This window comes from Meles meles, chromosome 7 (assembly GCF_922984935.1).
Source record: "Meles meles chromosome 7, mMelMel3.1 paternal haplotype, whole genome shotgun sequence".
Lineage (NCBI taxonomy): Eukaryota > Metazoa > Chordata > Mammalia > Carnivora > Mustelidae > Meles > Meles meles.
Window position 1 is genome coordinate 53,377,248 of NC_060072.1, and position 21,462 is coordinate 53,398,709.

General features: G+C 37.4%; 1 protein-coding gene and 1 long non-coding RNA gene across 2 annotated transcripts in view; one reads left to right on the forward strand and one right to left on the reverse strand.

The window, feature by feature from the left end:
- The window catches only part of LOC123947309 (pregnancy zone protein-like), a 51,927-nt gene that overhangs the window by 20,729 nt on the left and 9,736 nt on the right, over window positions 1–21,462 (reverse strand). The window contains exons 9-15 of the mRNA XM_046013446.1: window positions 20,649–20,763; window positions 16,620–16,729; window positions 14,556–14,717; window positions 13,709–13,936; window positions 12,284–12,347; window positions 7,619–7,761; window positions 3,283–3,432 (exon numbers count right to left, since the gene is read on the reverse strand). Coding sequence (XP_045869402.1) covers window positions 3,283–3,432; window positions 7,619–7,761; window positions 12,284–12,347; window positions 13,709–13,936; window positions 14,556–14,717; window positions 16,620–16,729; window positions 20,649–20,763 — 972 coding nt within the window. The remainder of the gene's footprint in view (window positions 1–3,282; window positions 3,433–7,618; window positions 7,762–12,283; window positions 12,348–13,708; window positions 13,937–14,555; window positions 14,718–16,619; window positions 16,730–20,648; window positions 20,764–21,462) is intronic.
- LOC123947310 lies at window positions 1,779–3,413 on the forward strand. Its single transcript, XR_006819737.1, has 2 exons — window positions 1,779–1,823; window positions 3,382–3,413. It is a non-coding gene; the product is annotated as an uncharacterized LOC123947310 (long non-coding RNA).

Sequence of the window (21,462 nt, forward strand, 5' to 3'; positions counted from 1 at the left end):
GAGACTGCTTGAGATTTTCCCTTTCCTTCTGTTCTCCTCCCATACTTGCATGTGCACTCTTTCTCTTGTAGATAAGTAAATAAATCTTAAGAAAGAAAGGAAGCAGAAAATGTGAACTGAAGCCACTCATAATCCCATCACTCAGAAATAATCACTGTAAATTCTTGATTCATTCCTTTTTTTAAAGGATTTTATTTATTTATTTAACAGAGACCACAAGTAAGTAGAGAGGCAGGTGGCATGTGGGGTTGGGGGGGAAGCAGGTTTCCCGCCAAGCAGAGAGCCTGCTGTGGGGCTCCATCCTAGGACCCTGAGATCATACCTGAGCCAAAGGTAGAGGCTTAACCCATTGAGCCACCCAGGCGCCCCTCGTTCCTTTTTCTACTTTATAAATTGATTAAGTTGTTTTTAACTCTTACCAAGTGTTTTGTTTGTTTGTTTTAGTCTACTGTGTTGGGACCAGCTTTAGCTTGAGGAAAAAATAGGTGCAGTCATCCTGGAAATCCGCTGCAGTTCATTTTTTGCTCAGAGCCTAGTGTGGGGCCACCTGCTCTGTCACATAGCACCCGGGGCCATTAAGCAAACACTGGCCTCCGTGCAGACCTCCTCATCTGGCTGCATTCATCTCTTATCTATGCTACTACAATAACCTACTAACCATTTTCATCTTTCATTCTTGTTCTCATCCTCTCAGCAACAAACAGCAGTTCCTTAACAGGTGAATCTGAATTATCACTCTGCTGTTTAAAATACTTTAGCTTTGGGGCTCCTGGATGGTTCAGTTGGTTAAGCATCTGCCCTGTGCTCAGGTCATGATCCTGGGGTCCTGGGACCCAGTCCTACAGTGGGCTCCCTGCTCAGTGAGGAGTGTGCTTCTCCCTCTGCCTCTTCTCCCCTTCTCTCTCTCTCTCTCTGTTAAATAACTAAATAAATAAAATCTTAAAAATACACTCTTGAGATTTACCATAGCATTTACTGTCAACTCCAAATTCTGATTATTCACCAATAGACTCCTCTTCCCAGAGGAGGCTCCAGCCTCTACTCAAGATGCAGTGAACATTTGTTAAATGAATAAAGGGACAATGAAAGTAAACTACAGGTCCTTTTGGAAAGTGCTTTGGTACAAGAGGCATCTCTAAAAGACGAGTTTGAATGAGAACTTTTTTGTCCATACTTCAAACCAGTGAGTGAGGGCCTAGATTTTAAGGAAAGCTTAAAAATCAGGCATTTCACAGACTATCTTGAAATGTGGTGCATTCAAGGTGGCATCGAATGAGAAAGTTGATTCCAATTCTACCCTTCAGTTTTATTTTTGGCCTGCTCTTCCTGTAGGGGCTTGATCTATCCACGTTATGTTTTCATCATTTTAAAAATTAAGGTAATAATACCCACCTTCAAGAATTATTCTTCATGTATTCATTCATGGAGCATGTGTTGAGCATCTTTCATACATGAGGTACTGGGCTAGGCAGGGAACGTGGCAGGGAGCCATGTTGCTCCCTCACTGAGAACGTATTATAACAGAGCATGAAGCAAGATGAGACATGTGAAGCAGTCTGTGCAATGTCTTCTGTGGAAATGAAGTTAATTTCATCTCACACATAACTTAGTACACTGTGCCCGACCCTCAGAAGAGCGTGTCCTCTCGGTCACGACCTCCATTTTCTCAAACTGGTCTTCTCATGTGTGCATTTTCTGACAGGCAAGACTGAAAGGGGACTCACCGACTGAGGGGAGAGCTCAGCTTCAGGCTTCATCAGCAGAACGCTCTGGTCTACTGCACGGAGGGCACAGAGGGAGTGAGGACTGGCGGTGACCTCCAGGTTGTTGTGCATTTACAGTCAACTCCAAATTCTGTTCCACGCTAACAGAGCTAGTCACAATTTTCCTTACTTTCCATTTTGCTTGTGGCCTCTACCATCCTTTTCCCTCCCCACTACATATTAGGTCATTACCTTTTCCTTTTAGAATGCTCCTGTCTTAGCCTGACCCCAAGACTTCGGGGATGTTGCTCTCATTCTTTGACATGCCTGCCCCTACCCCTTCATTCCCCGACCATCTAAGAAGACACTCCTAATCACTATTTCAAAAAATGTCCCACTCCTTTTTTCTTTATGTCATCATTTTTGTTCTTTTCATTATATTTAGCAAAATTTGGAACTATTCCATGTTTATATGTTTCTGTTGCTTGTTTGTTTAATACCTCATAAGACTGTACGTCCAAGATGGTCAAAGAACCACATCTGATTATTCACCAATAGAACGCCTGTTCCCAGAGGAGGCTCCAGCCTCTAGTCAAGATGCAGTGAACATTTGTTAAATGAATAAAGGGATGATGAAAGTAAACTACAGAGCCTTTTGGAAAGTGCTTTGGTACAAGAGGCATCTCTAAAAGACAAGTTTGAATGAGAACTTTTCTGACCATACTTCAAACCAGTGAGTGAGAGCCTAGATTTTAAGGAAAGCTTAGAACCAGGCATTTCACAGACTATCTTGAAATGTTGCATTAAAGGTGGCATCGAATGAGAAATTTGATTCCAATTCCACCCTTCAGTTATATTTTTGGCCTGCTCTTTCTGTAGGGGCTTTATCTATCCTCCTTATGTTTTTTTCATTCTTCCATCCAAGTACTAACCAGGCCCGACCCTGCTTAGCTTCCGAGATCAGACGAGATCGGGCGTGTTCAGGGTGGTATGGCCGTAGACTGTTTTTTTCATTCTTAATATTAAGGTAATATTACCTACCTTAAAGTATTATTCTTCATGTATTCACTCATGGACAATGTGTTCAGCATCTTTTAAGATTTATATTTATTTATTTATTTATTTGATAGAGAGAGAACACAATTAGGCAGAGAGGCAGGCAGAGAGAGAGGGGGAAGCAGGCTCCCTCCTGAGCAGAAAGCCTGATGTGGGACTCAGTCCCAGGACCCTGAAACCATGACCCGAGACGAAGGTAGCAACTAACCCACAGAACCACCCGGGTGCCCCTGTTGAGCATCTTTTATACATGAGGTACTGGGCTAGGCAGGGAACGCGGCAGGGAGCCATGTTGCTCCCTCACTGAGAATGTATCATAACAGAGAATGAAGCAAGGTGAGACACGTGAAGCAGTCTGTGCAATGTCTTCTGTGGAAATGAATTTAATTTCATCTCACACATAACTTAGTACACTGTGCCTGACACTCAGAAGAGTGTGTCCTCTCAGTTACAACTTCCATTTTCTCAAACTGGTCCTCTCATGTGTGCATTTTCTCACATGCGAGACTGAAAGGGGACTCACCGATTGAGGGGAGAGCTCAGCTTCAGGCTTCATCAGCAGAACGCTCTGGTCTACCACACGGAGGGCACAGAGGGAGTGAGGACTGGCGGTGACCTCCAGGTTGTTGTGTGAGGCTGGCAGGCTCTGGGCTGAAGAGAAGCTCAAATTCACCTGTAAAGAGGATATGATTATGGCAGCAAATTTTCTAAGTATTGCAACCTCAAACATTCTCTTCTACTCCAGGCTAGGACTAGTTCTTTCTACACTCGGCTTCTCTTCTTCCATTTTAGGCCAGGCTTAAGAGGTGCTTACACCTTGGCACTACCAGTTAACTACCTCTGGAATAAACTGGAGATGTGGTTCAAGTTAACTCAGGTTTCCTGCTCCTTCTATAACTGGTGAAATGTAAATTGGCTTTGGTAACATTGAAACAGAAACCTGAATGGGAATAAGAACATGCATGCTAACGAAGTTACATACCTTGCTGTAGTTGACCTATCTCTGTGCGGTGCTTTTGTGGTGAATGTGTGTAGTTTGCGTGGCAGTGTGAAGAGTCATGCTCTGCCTCTGAGACCAGCCACCTGAAGTCCTCTCCCGGAGGCAGTCTTAGTCATCTGACATTCTACAGGAGTGCGCTACTGTTTGTTGGGATTGGGGATTTATTGGGTCATTAAAAAAACTGAACATCTAATGTATATCCTAAACAGTGACTGGTTGAGAAAATTCAAAGAACCATGAATAAAGAACAAGAGCTACAAAATAATGGAAAATTGTGTCAAATGTCTTCAGAGATTTGATTCTGCTTCAGCCAGTAGAAACTCACTGATAAGTGAATCTATCAGTTCCCAATGTTTGTGTAAACACTTCTTGAGTAGAATCCGAGTTTTATTTTATATTCAAAATATAAAATAAAATCATTTAGAATTTAGGTACTGTAGTAGCATCAGGTATTAGAAGTCCTAGGAATGGCAATCAGACAACAAAGAGAAATAAAAGGTAGCCAAATTGGCAATGAAGAAGTCAAACTCTCTCTCTTTGCAGATGACATGATTCTTTATATGGAAAACCCCAAAGACTCCACCTCCAAACTACTAGAACTCATACAGCAATTCAGTAACGTGGCAGGATACAAAGTCAATGTACAGAAATCAGTGGCTTTCTTATACACTAACAATGAAAACACAGAAAGGCAAATTAGAGAATCGATTCCATTAACTATAGCACCAAGAACCGTAAAATACCTGGGAATAAACCTAACCAAAGAGGTAAAGGATCTGTACTCGAGGAACTACAGAACACTCATGAAAGAAATTGAAGAAGACACAAAAAGATGGAAGACCGTTCCATGCTCTTGGATCGGAAGAATAAACATTGTTAAAATGTCTATACTGCCTAGAGCAATCTATACTTTTAAAGCCATTCCGATCAAAATTCCACCAGTATTTTTCAAAGAGCTGGAGCAAATAATCCGAAAATTTGTATGGAATCAGAAGAGACCCCGAATTGCTAAGGAAATGTTGAAAAACAAAAACAAAACTGGTGCATCACGTTACCTGATTTCAAGCTTTACTACAAAGCTGTGATCACCAAGACAGCATGGTATTGGCATAAAAACAGACACATAGACCAGTGGAACAGAGTGGAGAGCCCAGATATGGACCCTCAACTCTATGGTCAAATAATCTTTGACAAAACAGGAAAAAATATTCAATAGAAAAAAGACAGTCTCTTCAATAAATGGTGCTGGGAAAACTGGACAGCTATATGTAGAAGAATGAAAATTGACCATTCTTTTACACCATACACAAAGATAAACTCAAAATGGATAAAAGACCTCAATGTGAGACAGGAATCTATCAGAATCCTAGAGGAGAACATAGGCAGTAACATCTTCAATATCAGCCACAGCAACTTCTTTCAAGATATGTCTCCAAAGACAAAGGAAACAAAAGCGAAAATGAACTTTTGGGACTTCATCAAGATCAAAACCTTCTGCACAGCAAAGGAAATAGTCAACAAAGCAAAAAGGCAACCCACAGAATGGGAGAAGATATTTGCAAATGACAGTACAGACAAAAGGTTGATATCCAGGATCTATAAAGAACTCCTCAAACTCAACACACACAAAACAGATAATCATATCAAAAAATGGGCAGAAGATATGAACAGACACTTCTCCAATGAGGACATACAAATGGCTATCAGACACATGAAAAAATGTTCATCATCACTAGCCATCAGGGAGATTCCAATTAAAACCTCATTGAGATATCACATTACACCAATTAGAATGGCCAAAATTAGCAAGACAGGAAACAACGTGTGTTGGAGAGGTTGTGGGAAAGGGGAACTTCCTAGGTTCTTGATCTGTAAGTTGATTTGGATTGGAATGAAATGTCAGTATGCTTAGTTAAATAATATTTGACTTGGATTGCTGAATTTAACTATGCTAATCCTGCTGTGTGATGTATGAATTAATGTAACAGTTGGATTCATGTATCGTGAGACCTATATGAAAAATATTAATTGATTTACACTCAAGATGAAATAATATTCATCTCTAGGGTCTCCTGGATGGCTCAGTCGGTTAAGCGTCTGATACTTGGTTTCAGCTCTGATCATGATCTCACAGGTCACGAGAGTGACCCCCGTGCTCAGCAGGGAGTCTGCTTGAAGATTCTCTCCCTCTACCCTCCCTTCATTCATGCCTCTCTCTTTCTCTCTCAAAATACATAAATAAATCTTCAAAAAAATGAAGTAATATTCATCTCTAGCGTTCAATAAATTATGAAAACACTGCTTATGAAGAATTCTGTTTAAAGCATGTTTGTTTTTATTAGAAAATTTTAGTTTATTAAAATATATCTGTGAGTGCCCATTTCAAATGAACACATGAGTTATTGGGGATTATAATCAACTGAAAATATTGTTAATCAAGAAGTGGCTATGCTAGAAAGTGTAAAATGTTTTATTGATACGAGAACAAAAGAGAATTTTAAGACATACTTTGAGAGTCTTCACTTACTCATATTAATCAATGTTATCTTTAATAAATAATCATATCCAGTCAAGGCGGACAGGTAATTCAAACTCTTACCTTGTATTTAACATGTATACTAAATTTGTTATTTTTAAAGTAAGAAAGAGGGATATGAATTTTGAATGGTAAAGGGTTTAACAAACTACCCACGTAAGCAGGAAGGGTGTGGAAGTTCAAGACAGGAATCTCTCGTAGGTTCACAGAACATTCAAACAGAACAGAAGCTATGCTCTTGGACACCTGTCCAGATTTAATAGCATTCTTTACTAAGATGGAATGAAAAATTAAATCAACATCCATTGCGTATTTTTTGGATCATTATTTATGATCATTTTAAATATTTAAAAAGGATATTCTAATACAATTTTCCTTGGAGAAGTGTTCACTTGCTATAAATGCATAGCTTCAATCGCCAAAAAACTCATGTTAAAGAGTCTTTCTAGGTATATATATATTTTAGGTTTTTTAAAAAAATATTTATTTATTTATTTGACAGAGAGAGAAATCATAAGTAGGGAGAGAGGCAGGGAGAGAAAGACAGGAAAGCCGGCTCACTGCTGAGCAGAGAGCCTGATGTGGGCCTCGATCCCAGGACCTTGAGACCATGACCTGAGCTGAAGGCAGAGGCTTAACTGACTGAGCCACCCAAGTGTCCATCTAGGTATATTTTTAAAAAGATATGTGAAGTCAGTGAATGTCATCTGATTGTTAATGTTATAGTTACAGTATGACATTCTCTTGGGATAAATCTTATTTATATTTCAGTAGGCTTCTTATTACAACAGTGTATTCTTTGGAAATACAAGATCCCATTTGAAAATATGTTTGATTTTCTGCTGTGGTCCTTATTAGAGAGCCCAGGCTATTTTTCTCAACATGGGGCACATACATACATCTCTGTTCTGTATTATCAGAATTTAACTCACAGTGAATTACTGGTTTCTGTGATAGTACATGGACCTGTATTGGGGGGTATGGTGGGGTAAAATGACACATCCTTGGGAAGCATCATTTTTAATTGAAAATTTAGGGAACAAAACACTGCAAAATTAAGCTTTATAACAGAACAGATTTTGGATTCCACATGAATTTCAAGATAAAACAAGAAATTTTACAACGTTGTGCTTATGACCACCTGCTTTGGATGTCTTCACTAGCTCTCTCAGGCTGGGTATGTCATCACTGTCTGCCTTTGGAGGCCATCAGAGGATGTTTTAGGAACTCTATGCAGCAGTTTAAAAAACAGACACAATTTCCTTCTTTTCCATACTTCAAAAGGGAAGAGGAATAAAAGAACTGTTTGCACAAAAGACCCACCTTATTGGCAAAACAGTTTTCAATCTCGAGTTTCTCAGTATCGGCAATAATTTCTCCATTGGGTAAAATGGCATAAACCAGCAACTGGGCGGCAGGAGCGATGTCTGAGTCCACTCGAAAGGAGAAGGAAAATACCCCTTTCCCTGGAGAATAAAGAAAGTCCAAGATAATTGGTTAGGAAGAGGGAAGAGTTCTCAACTTTAGGAAGAAGAGGCTCTCCAGTTATTTAACTTACTCACATTTGGAGCACACTAAAGTAAGAGAAGACGTGCATGTCTACCATTGTGCATATACACTGACGTGCTGAACCAATGACAGTTTTCCTTAAGGATCTAAGATAAATTGTTCATTTCCTTTGCTTAAGTAGAGAAAAATATTTAACGCACATTTTTGTTTTAAAGTTTAAAAAAAAGAAAGATCTCTTAAGAAAGAAGTCAAAAGAGCAGAAAGTCTAGACATCTTTAATTATCTCTATTTATGATCCAAATCAACACAATTCCTGTCATAGGCATGAGGATAATTCAAAGAATGCAGCCCAGGGTCTACCTTCAGGTCAATACTGAAGAGATTCAAGTACAAATAATCCCAGACAAAACCAGCTGTGTCTCTGATTTTTATCAGAGAGGTCCCTGTATTTATCTTGGTGGTTTCTTTCTGTGTGCATACATAGTGCTTATAGGACATATCCACTTAATTTTCTCATAAATGTCCTAAATTCTGTGTAGCATAAAATGCTTTAAAAATTGTAGTTGTCCTCTATCTATAGAAAATTTGAGGACAGCTTGTGGTGAAAATATGCAGAAACCACAGGGTCAAAATAAAATTGGAACTTCTGACTTAGGTCATTTAGCATAATATCCTCTAGGTCCCTCCATGTTGCAAGTGGCATGATCTCATGCTTTTTTCATTTGGCTGAGTAGTACCGGGTAGGGAGTACAGTCAATAATACTGTAATAACGTTGTATGGTGATAGATGTGACTATATTTTTCGTGGCGAACACTGACTAATGTATAGAATTGTCAAATCAATATATTGTACACCTGAAACTAATATAACATTGTTCTAATTATACTTCAATAAAATAATTTGAAATGATAATATTAAAACCATACAAAGAACACATAAGAAGCATAATATCTTGAAGGCATGGGCCATATTTTATTTTGTTTTTTATTTTTTTTTTAAAGATTTTATTTATTTATTTGACAGACAGAGATCACAAGTAGGCAGAGAGGCAGGCAGAGAGAGAGAGAGAGGAGGAAGCAGGCTTTCTGCAGAGCAGAGAGCCCGATGCGGGGCTCGATCCCAGAACCCCGGGATCATGACCTGAGCCGAAGGCAGAGGCATTAACCCACTGAGCCACCCAGGCACCCCGGGCCATATTTTATTAATGTTTTTATCCAAAAGTCTTAATATTGAGCTATATGAAAATAGGAAAATATATTATCTTCAAATTCAGTTTTCATCAAGGATAGTTCAAATATATGAACCTCAAATGAAGTTTAGCTATCACAAATTATAAACAAAGAGATATTCTATCCTTCATTTATGAATTAGTTTAAAAATATTTAGTGTGGGGCAGAAGATATGAACAGACACTTCTCCAATGAAGACATACAAATGGCTATCAGACACATGAAAAAATGTTCATCATCACTAGCCATCAGGGAGATTCAAATTAAAACAACATTGAGATACCACCTAACACCAGTTAGAATGGCCAAAATTAGCAAGACAGGAAATAACGTGTGTTGAAGAGGATGTGGAGAAAGGGGAACCCTCTTACACTGTTGGTGGGAATGCAAGTTAGTGCAGCCACTTTGGAGAACAGTGTGGAGATTCCTGAAGAAATTAAGAATAGAGCTTCCCTATGACCCTGCAATTGCACTGCTGGGTATTTACCCCAAAGATACAGATGTAGTGAAAAGAAGGGCCATCTGTACCCCAATGTTTATTGCAGCAATGGCTACGGTCGCCAAACTGTGGAAAGAACCAAGATGCCCTTCAACGGATGAATGGATAAGGAAGATGTGGTCCATATACACAATGGAGTATTATGCCTCCATCAGAAAGGACGAATACCCAACTTTTGTAGCAACATGGACGGGACTGGAAGAGATTATGCTGAGCGAAATAAGTCAAGCAGAGAGAGTCAAGTATCATATGGTCTCACTTATTTGTGGAGCATAACAAATAACATGGAGGACATGGGAGATGGAGAGGAGAAGGAGTTGAGGGAAACTGGAAGGGGAGGTGAACCATGAGAGACTATGGACTCTGAAAAACAACCAGAGGGTTATGAAGGGGCGGCGGGGGGTGGGGTGGGGTGGGAGGTTGAGGAACCAGGTGGTGGGTAATAGGGAGGGCACGTACTGCATGGAGCACTGGGTGTGATGCCAAAACAATGAACACTGTTATGCTGTAAATAAACAAATAAAAATAAATTAAAAAAAATATTTAGTGTGTACCCGGTGTGTGCCAAGGACTAATAGAAAAAATGGGGTTTCAAAGACAAAAGACAAACACTTTTTAATCTTTGTAACATGTATTCTTCATTTTTCCTGGATATTCTGACCCATTTTGGGTAAATGAGCTGTTTGATCTCTCTAAATATGCTCTGTCAATAAAAAAATTTTATTTTTATTTTGTTTTAGTAAAATGATAGCTTGTCATTATTCAAATGAATAGAAAAAAGGGAAGCTACTTATGAGATTTAGACTGGGGACATGTAACAAATAAATAGACCAAATGTACTCAGCTTTTTGTAACAGACCCTTTTTTGAAAAGTTAATTATTCTTTCATCAAGAGATGTAGATGATTCAAGAAAATCCAGAAGGAAAGCATGATCTAAGATATAGAAATGCTGTGAACCAACTTGACTTAAATAACAGTTAGAACACACTCCACTTCTGAGCAAAAGAATAGAAATGCTAACATTACCAAGGTAGATCATATTTGGAGCCATAAAATGTGTCTCAGTAAATTTATTTTTTTTTAACTTTTAAAAGATGGTATTTATTTATTTGTTTGTTGTTTGTTTGTGTAGAGCATGCCCGAACAGGGGAAATGGGGGAGAGAATCTCAAGCAGACTTCTCACTAAACATGGAGCTGACTTGGGGCTTGATCTCATGACCACGAGATCATGACTTGACCTGAAATCAAGAGTCAGAATCTTAACTGACTGAGCAACCCAGGCTCCCCATGTCTCAGTAAATTTAAAAGAAATTATCATAATGGCATTAAATTAGAAATCAATGAGAAAAATTCTGAAAAAATCTCAATATTTAGAAACTAAATAACATATTTATTTTATGAATCCCCCATAGTCCAAAGTAGACATTCAAAGGGAAATTTGAAAAAAATATGTTTTTTAAAAAGATTTTATTTATTTATTTGACAGAGAGAAAGATCACAAGTAAACAGAGAGGCAGGCAGAAAGAGAGGGGGAAGCAGGTTCCCTGCTGAGCAGAGAGCCCGATATGGGCCTCGATCCCAGGACCCTGAGATCATGACCTGAGCCGAAAGCAGAGGCTTAACCAACTGAGCCACCCAGACACCCCTGAAAAGGTTTTGAACCAAGCATAAATGAAAATGTCGTGCAGATACTGGTAAGATGCAGAAAAAGCAGTATCTTGAAACCTAATGTTATTTTCCCAGCCCTTTCAAAATTTCTTTGTCATCCTGGGAAGGATTATACCCAAGGCCCCACCAGTATCTAATTTAGATAATTGAGATAATGATGTTTGGGCCTTTTGAGCTGATGAAACTTACATGAGATTTTTGGACTTGAGTGAATGCTATAAAAGATTGAGTCTTTTAGGGTTGCTGGAATGGGGTGAATGGATTTTGTATATGGATGTGACTCTTTGGGGCCAGAGTGCAGTTTCGATATGTAGACTAATGTCTCCAAAAGACAGCCTAATCTCAAAAACATCTATGTGTCGTGTTATTAGCAAAAGGGACTTGGCAAATGTGAATAAGTTAAGGACCTTGAGATGCGAAGATTATCCTGGGTTATCCAAGTGAGCCCAATGTAATCATAGAGACCTTTAAAGAGGGGGCAGAAAAGCAAGAGAGAGTTTGAAGGTGATGTACTTCTGGCATTGAAGACAGAAACTGAGGAAAGCAGGAGGTCCTTAGGCAAGGAAACAGATAATTAATTCCTTAGAGCTCCAGAAGGCTTGCAGTCCTACCAACAGCCCGATATTAGCCTAGGGAGACGTCTGACCAAAGACATAAGCTGATAAATTTGTGTGGTTTTAAGCCAGAAAGTGGGTGGCAATCTAATACAGCAACAATAGGAAACAAATGCAAACACCTACACAGTAAGCTTATTCTTTGGTGATTTTCTGCACTTTCAAATTATTTTATGTGTTTTAAAACATTTAATTATAAAATGAATATATTTTACTTTGGGAATAAAATTTAAAATATAGAAATGCTATAAAATGAAGAAAGAATACTAAATAGACTAAAATGAACCTAGTATGCTATCTTTTCATATTAGCTTCCTCATCTTTGGTTGATGGGTGAAGGTGGGTGACCATCATCTCCATAAAATGTACATGTAAAATATAAGATGTAAAAATAACTCCATCTTGCTACGATGTTCAGGATTGAGTATATGAGAGAAAAAAACCCGGAAACCCTGGAAATACTTACTGTCTCCTTGTTCAATGGACAACACGTGGGTTCCCGATCGAGAGATGCTTCCTCTTGCTTTGATCTGAAGAGAGAAATATATCCACTATCATTCTAAAAAGCACACACATATTAAACTTATGTAAGCATATTTAAAAGGTATAAGTAAATTATCTCATTACTCCAACCCTGAAGTTTCAAACACTCAAGTTCTCTTTCAGTATTTTTCTATATGTATAGTTATGCACCATAAATAACAGGCATATAAGTTTTGTAATGTTTTAGTATTTTACTTAATGCTTGTTATTTATCTTGAATATTAATACTTCAAGTTTACATGTTCTTTCAACAAATATTTTAGACATACACAAAGCAATATACAGTAAAGGCAGATATAAAATATATGTCGGTATTCTATATTGTTAAAAAACTAAATGTATGATACTCTCTATGTGCCAGGCATTGAACAAAATAATTTGGTTTTCAGATTTTATTTAATGTGCACAGTATTCCTATGAAATAGATTTAAATCCCATCCCTAGTATTCAGGGAAGATGACTGACATTTGTCTGTACAAATAAGATCATATGAATTGCCCAGGATCACAGAACTAGGAAGAAATAAAACTAAGATTCTTATTGTCAATATTTTCTTACTTATTTATAGAATTTTAAAAAATATTATTTATAGTTAATTATCCTATATAGAATTTCCTACACATAAATTTTTCTTCTTAAAATGACTTACTTGAATAACTATGAATTTTAGATTTTATTTTTAGTCTTGGGACACAAATAGGCTTATAGTTCTCAAAAGCATCATACCAATTTATGATATGCCTGTCAATGTCCTTTCCCCTGCAATTGCACTAGTCATGAACTTTGTAGACTATTTAGAAGATTTATATGTGTAAAATGCTATTGCTTTATTGTTTTTTTCACTTCTCCAATTATTGTCAAAATTGAGTAATTTCCAGAAGTATATTTTTTTAAAGTAGGCTCCTAAAAAGCTGGGTGTGGTGCATAAACAATGAATCTTGGAACACCGAAAAAAAAAAGTAGGCTCTTTGTGCAATGCAAGCCCAGCATGAGGCTTGAACTTGCAACCCTGAGATCAAGACCTGAACTGAGACCAATTGCAACTTGGGCGCTTAATCACCAACTAATCCAACCAGGTGTCCCAAAGTTTATAATTTTTATTTCCTGTTGATTAAGCTCCTGATTTTTTCCTCTCATTCAATAATTTTCCATTGGAACTAATAAAAACGAAATGTTTCTGTAGAGACCAGAGCATAAATTAAAGTGTTAACAATTTTATTAGGAAGCAACTTATTTTCAAGAAAAAAAGGGTTTACTCTGCTATCTTACAAAAGCATTGCTTAGATAGGAGTTCAATCATTTTGGGGTTTACACATTTAGGAAGAGCTACAGTGGTTTCCATTCTTACCAAATAATAGAAGGTTAATTCTTTCTCATCCTTCAGAATTTGTCCATTCAGGATGTAGTGTGCCCGGATGTCCTGCATTTGTCCACAGGTCATGGTACCAGTGAAAAGTTCAAGGTGAACAAAACTCTTGCTTGGGGAGAAAATATGCTTTACAGTGTTCTGTGCTTCTGTATGAACTTCTTCAAGCCACCAGTTATCAAAACAGTGGTTATTTTGTTTGTAAGTAACCTAGTGGAAAGAATAAAGGTCTTAAAAAGGCTATTTGTTAATGTACATTATGTATACATTCATCACTCTGAAGAGTTGTTTACTGAAGATTTTATGTGAACCATGCTTATTTGGTTCCATCATAATCTGCTTTCCCAAATAAAGCATAATCTGTGAGTGAATTTTCCTTAAGTTTATTTAAGGTTGTTCTATACCATTTTGGTGGATCATATTCACTCACAGTCAAGATCAATTATTTTCCTTAATACCCTTATGCTTATAAACTGCATAAAGATATTTAAATTTTTACAGAAAACAAAAAATGGCCGTACGCCAAAGACACCAAACAAAGTCTAATCTGTAATAAAATTGTAAAAATATAGAATTTTACAACGGAATATCAAGATGATCTAATACGTGTTTTCTGAAGCTAGACCATGCCACAAATGGAGTCTATCTAAAGCCAAAATTTTTGGGCAAGTAATGTTTTCTTATAATTTAGGTCTCTGAATTGCTTAATTTCTATTTTACTCTTTATTGCCATTTCTTTTCTCCTTAGAATTTACATGCTTCCCATATATCCTTAAATTATGTGACCTCAGCAATCTCTCTGTAGTCCTGGATGCCCCTCCCCACTTACCCTAACTGTAAAAAGAGAAGATGTGAAGTTGGTGGTATCAATGGAAATGTTCACCAGACCGTGCTCATCTGTGGTAAGGCTGGAGTGGTATGCAGTTACATCCACACTGACGCTTACAGTTTTATTGGGGATTGGTTGATCCTTCTCATCCACAAGAAGAGCCTAGAAGTGTGGAAATGATAGCTGGTGTTACATAGCAATGACATTTTACCCTTTCAGTTACGTTCACCTCTTGACCTCGTGGCCGCTGTCATTGACTGAAGATCTTAGAATCAATCTGAAAATAAGATTTGTTTTCTGGGCCCTAAACTACTTTTCTTTTTGACATTCCTATATAAATATTCTGTGAGCACAAAACAATTGAGAATATCCAAAAAAATGGACTCATGATATCACCCTTCCCTATTTTCTTCATCCTCAGTGTTCTGTCTCAGTATATGGTGCTTTTATCCATCCCATAGATTATGGCAGCAATATCAAGGGCCTTTCAAGCAATCATTGTCTCTCTTTCACTGACAAATTCTAACCCATGTCCAAGTGCTATCTCTTTCTCTGTTAAACACATTTCATTTATTTCTGTACCAGTTAAACCTGTTTAAGGTGAAATAAAATAAGATCACTTATCAAGAGGTTTCCAATGGAGCTGGGAGGCCATTAAGGAGACGGGCCTTCTGACATCCTCACTGGAGGACCCACGAACTTTTGAACTGGGCCCAAACTCACAGAAACACCTGCAACCTGCTGCAGAAGCTTTTACCTGGTGGTAGCCTTAGCAACCAATTATATTCAGTTGAGATTAGTTTTCTGCCAACAGCACCAATCAAAATTCCTTATGAATAACGTGTCCAAGAATTCTCTTTTGTCTTCAAAAACCCTTGTTATTTGTTCTTGGGGACAGGGGGCCACTGTTGGAATTGCTGCCCAAATCCATGTTTTCTGAATTGCAAGTCTGAGGCCCCAAATAAAGGCTTTGTTTTTATCTTAGCTCTACCTCTTTTCTCAGCTGACAAAACACAATATTTTTTCCCTACCTGATTTCCAATAGCTTTTTATTTAACTTTACACAGCTCACCCTCTTGCTGCTTCAAGCTTACTCCAAACCATTCTCTCTACGGCCTGAGTTAAACTGATCATGTTTTTCTCCTTAAATTCTTCAGTAACTTCTCAGTCCAAAATTCTGAACTTAACGTAAAAGGCCCTCAAGATCTGCTCTGGCTTACCTATAGCTCTCCAGCTCAATCCAGTTAGCTCTGTCTTCTACCTCAGTCAGTCACACTCTTAGTTCTCTGTTCTTTAAAAGCTGTTTAACACCTAGGGCCTTGGCTATTCTCCCCTCTTTATTAAATTTCTGGCCAAGTCATATTCATCTTTAAGTCCTCAGTTTCCTCACATTCTTTCTTGATCCAAAATGGCCCTGCCCCAACATATCTATATATTTATTAATTTCTTGCCAATTTGATACAAAATGCTGCAATAAATGAAGAAAATAGAAAACTCATAATGTCATCAACTGTGAAATATTTAGGAATATCACAGTTAACAAAGAGATTTTGCCTATCGTCTGTCAATTGCTTATCAACTGTCAACTCAAGGATTAGTTACTAAAAAAGGAAATTTAAAATGGCTGGAAACCAGAAAACTGATAGTTTACTAAGTTGGATATCAGTCTGAAAACTTAACAATAGTTACCAATATTGAGCTTTGAAGCTAAAAAAACTTTTAAAAACTATCAATATAAAAAGTCATCTAGATGAAAAATATCTTTAAAAATTATATTACAAAATCATTGTTTATAAAGAGGCAATCAAAAAAGTTAGCAGCCAAACTACACAGGAAAAATGTATTTTAGAGGTGTGTTAGGAAGTAAACGAATAAAAGCGTGCTTTATTTTTCTGGATGTGATGATATTTGCCCTTTAAGTTTGTTATTGGCTATAATTTCTTTCTTCATTCTAAATAAATATTTTTATAATCAATTGTACTTTTTTGGTATAAAAATTCATTTTCTTAATGTCCACATCCCCCAAATTATAGAAATTATGATTCTGTTAAGAAATTATTTTACCTGCCCAAAAAAAGGGAGCCCATGCCTATAATGTGCATCCGCTTTTGTAAATTTCAGTTTGGTTAAAATATTTGTGATTTCACACGATCCATGCCCAGTTAATTCCAACTCTGAAAAAGAAATAAGTGAAGTTGAATTGTTCTTTAGATTCAACTAGCCTCCCACACCCATCCCAGCCTCACTTCATCCTGGCAAAGTACTATCCCTATTCTATTTCTTATCCTTTCCAGAATTTTTCACAAACTAGAAAATATAATCGACTTGACAGCTTCACTTTCATACAAAAGTTATTACACCTAATTCCCAAAGTCCTCTGGTTTCACAAGTATCTTACTGGTTCCATCTTTGTTCTTAGGTTCTTCCCATCTCCTCCATGAGCTTGCTCCATTTTCTTTTCTGTCTCTCTCAGATCCCTCCCCTCATCTCCATGACTTTTTGCATGCAACGTGAGTTTTCACATTGGCTTCAAAATATACTTAAATGTCTATCACAAACTACTTCCCCAGCAAGATCCTTCTTTTCACTGTATGGCTCTTCCAGTATAGCCAACACCTGGTGTCTTTCCAGTCAGTGAAGTGTAGTCTGTGTTTGGGCTTCATCATCTAAAGCTTTATTGTTTCCCTCCATCTCTATGACTTCTAATTTTATTGTGGCTGGTTTATTTGACACTCTGTCCTAAATGTAGTTGTTTCTGTCCTTGGTTCTCTCCTTGTCTGTCTCTAGTCTCTAATTAGCAACATTAAGTGAGTTTGCTTTCAGAATAAATGCACTTACTCTTAGAAGGATATAGATACAATGGAATTGTTCCAGATTTACATTTCTGGTCTTGATTTTGCTCTGGTTTTCTTGGTACTCCAGATTATATTAATTAGCTTTGACACATTCTCATCATAATACTTCTTTCTCATCTACTCCTAATCTATTTAATGGCATTTCCTTTTCCCAGATCCCAGATTCGTAATCTTTGGAACAATTTTGAATAGCAATCTTATGTATCACATTGTAACCTCTTTTTTTTTTTTTCAAGTGCAGGTAAGTATTTATTAAAATTACCTTTCATTACTGAGCAGTATTCTGGTATAGGGTATATCACAGATTATCCATTCTCCCATTTGAAGGCCATTTGATTTACTTCTAGCTTTTGGCAATTATGAATAAAGACACTATAAATATTTATAAACATAAATATTCATGTACAGATTTCTTGTGTGAAGATAAGTTTCTCCCCCATTAGGTAAAATAAATATTTAACTTTAGCAGATGGACCAGACTATTTTCCAAAGTTGCTATAATATTTTGCATGTCAAGCAGCAATGTATGAGCATTCTAGTTGCTCAACATCTTTTCTAGCCCTTGAGATTGTCAGATTATTTATCTGAGTGTTCTACTTTGTTTTTTATTTTATTTGTGTTTTGGTGTTTTTTTTTTCTCATTTTATTTATTTTTTCAGCAAATCAGTTGCATTTCTGTACACCAACAACAAGACTGAAGAAAGAGAAATTAAGGAGTCAATCCCATTTACAATTGTACCCAAAACTATAAGATACCTAGGAATAAACCTAACCAAAGAGACTAAGAATCTATACACAGAAAATTATAAAGTACTCATGAAAGAAATTGAGGAAGACACAAAAAAATGGAAAAATGTTCCATGCTCCTGGATTGGAAGAATAAATATTGTGAAAATGTCTATACTACCTAAAGCAATCTACACATTTAATGCAATCCCTATCAAAATACCATCCATTTTTTTCAAAGAAATGGAACAAATAATCCTAAAATTTATATGGAACCAGAAAAGACCTCGAATAGCCAAAGGAATATTGAAGAACAAAGCCAAAGTTGGTGGCATTACAATTCCAGACTTCAAGCTCTATTACAAAGCTGTCATCATCAAGACAGCATGGTACTGGCACAAAAACAGACACATAGATCAGTGGAACAGAATAGAGAGCCCAGAAATCGACCCTCAACTCTATGGTCAACTAATCTTCGACAAAGCAGGAAAGAATGTCCAATGGAAAAAAGACAGCCTCTTCAATAAATGGTGCTGGGAAAATTGGACAGCCACATGCAGAAAAATGAAATTGGACCACTTCCTTACACCACACACAAAAATAGACTCCAAATGGATGAAGGACCTCAATGTGAGAAAGGAATCCATCAAAATCCTTGAGGAGAATGCAGGCAGCAACCTCTTCGACCTCAGCCGTAGCAACATCTTCCTAGGAACAACGGCAAAGGCAAGGGAAGCAAGGGCAAAAATGAACTGTTGGGATTTCATCAAGATCAAAAGCTTTTGCACAGCAAAGGAAACAGTTAACAAAACCAAAAGACAACTGACAGAATGGGAGAAGATATTTGCAAACGACATATCAGATAAAGGGCTAGTATCCAAAATCTATAAGGAACTTAGCAAACTCAACACCCAAAGAACAAACAATCCAATCAAGAAATGGGCAGAGGACATGAACAGACATTTCTGCAAAGAAGACATCCAGATGGCCAACAGACACATGAAAAAGTGCTCCACGTCACTCGCCATCAGGGAAATACAAATCAAAACCACAATGAGATATCACCTCACACCAGTCAGAATGGCTAAAATGAACAAGTCAGGAAATGACAGATGCTGGAGAGGATGTGGAGAAAGGGGAACCCTCCTCCACTGTTGGTGGGAATGCAAGCTGGTGCAACCACTCTGGAAAACAGCATGGAGGTTCCTCAAAATGTTGAAAATAGAACTACCCTATGACCCAGCAATTGCACTACTGGGTATTTACCCTAAAGATACAAACATAGTGATCCGAAGGGGCACGTGTACCCGAATGTTTATAGCAGCAATGTCTACAATAGCCAGACTATGGAAAGAACCTAGATGTCCATCAACAGATGAATGGATCAAGAAGATGTGGTATATATACACAATGGAATACTATGCAGCCATCAAAAGAAATGAAATCTTGCCATTTGCGACGACGTGGATGGAACTAGAGCGTATCATGCTTAGTGAAATAAGTCAATCGGAGAAAGACAACTATCATATGATCTCCCTGATATGAGGACATGGAGAAGCAACATGGGGGGGTAGGAGATAGGAGAAGAATAAATGAAACAAGATGGGATTGGGAGGGAGACAAACCATAAATGACTCTTAATCTCACAAAACAAACTGGGGGTTGCTGCGGGGAGGTGGGATTGGGGGAGGGGGAGCGGGCTATGGACATTGGGGAGGGGAAGCGAACCATAAGAGACTATGGACTCTGAAAAACAACCTGAGGGTTTTGAAGGGTCAGGGGTGGGAGGTTGGGGCAACCTGAGGGTTTTGAAGGGTCAGGGGTGGGAGGTTGGGGGAACAGGTGGTGGGTAATGGGGAGGGCACGTTTTGCATGGAGCACTGGGTGTTGTGCAAAAAGAATGAATACTGTTACATTGTAACCTCTTAAAATTGTTTCATCTAGCCTGTCTTCTTTATGTCTGCTAGAATTATATTTTCAACAATTAGTTTATTTAGAACATCTCCTTAAATATATCTGCCGATATCCAAGGTTTTTCATAATAAAGTCTAATCTTCGTTGCGCATGATTTACATTTTTACACACCTTAGCTCCAACTTACATTTTCAAATTCTTCTGTGACCAAACACATTTGCTTTACGTGAATCATGTGTTCTCAGTCCATCACGAGCTTTCAAAATTTTAGCCATTCTATATAAATCAGCTCATGTGGTACTTTACAAAATTTCTTTGTCTCTATAGAAGAATTAATTCTCTCTCTTCATACTCATACTCATATTCATACTTTAGTTTTTACATTGCTCATGGAAATTTTGTTATGGTTATAAATATATACATACAAACATATATACATATATACATATACAGACATATATGTAATTTCTTTTTTAGATTTCTAGATCCTTGACAGGAAGGACTGTGTTATTTCATAGTCCCCAGAAATGGACATTTGATAAATGCTTAACATATTGGTGAATTAATGAATTAATAAATATTTCAAAATAACATGAACCTGTTCCATCTTCTTTGACTTTGGCTTCCACTTGTATGCTCATGTCATACCCCTTCTGTCTCAGCTGGAATACTTTAGTCTTCACAAGTTGTGTGAAACAGCCTTCACTGTCTGCCTGAAGAGAAAGAAAGAGTTTTTGGGTCCTCTGGTTTGCTGTCAGAGAAGTCATTTATCAACCTGTGAATGTTTTTCATTGGCCAAAGGAAATTTTACAAAGTTCTGGCCATCTTTTAGGGGCTGATCCTTTCCCGAGCCAACAATGCATCAAATTTCTTCCCAAGTCAAACATGACATCAGATGTCTTCATTAATCGTCGAGTTACTCATTGCCTACCTCTCCCTTCCTCCTTCTCTTCTCAAAGTCTATCCCGTTTCTGCCAAATTAAATTAACTAGTTTCTAAATGTGCCATCGTACTCTCTCTGCACACATATTTTCTCAAGTGATAACATTCTTTTTCTTCCATTCTTATCATGGTCAACAGTTACTGCTTCTCTAAACACAGCTCAGATAGAACACTTCCTCTTCGATCACCTTCAGCTACACATGAACTAAGGATTACATTTTCTTAACTGTATTTCTTTAGCCTAGGATATTAATAAAAACATGTATTCTTTGAATAGATGAATCATTATAGTCATTAGATTTTCAAACTAAACATTGGGAACCACATCTTAAGAAAGATTTGTTTTCATCTTTTTTATTTACATGAAAATATGCATTGCATAATAAAGCTTAAGCATATTTAATGTACTTATATTTACTTAATCATTTTTAAATTTATTCATTCCTGTGTCCTTGATATATTAGAGTTTT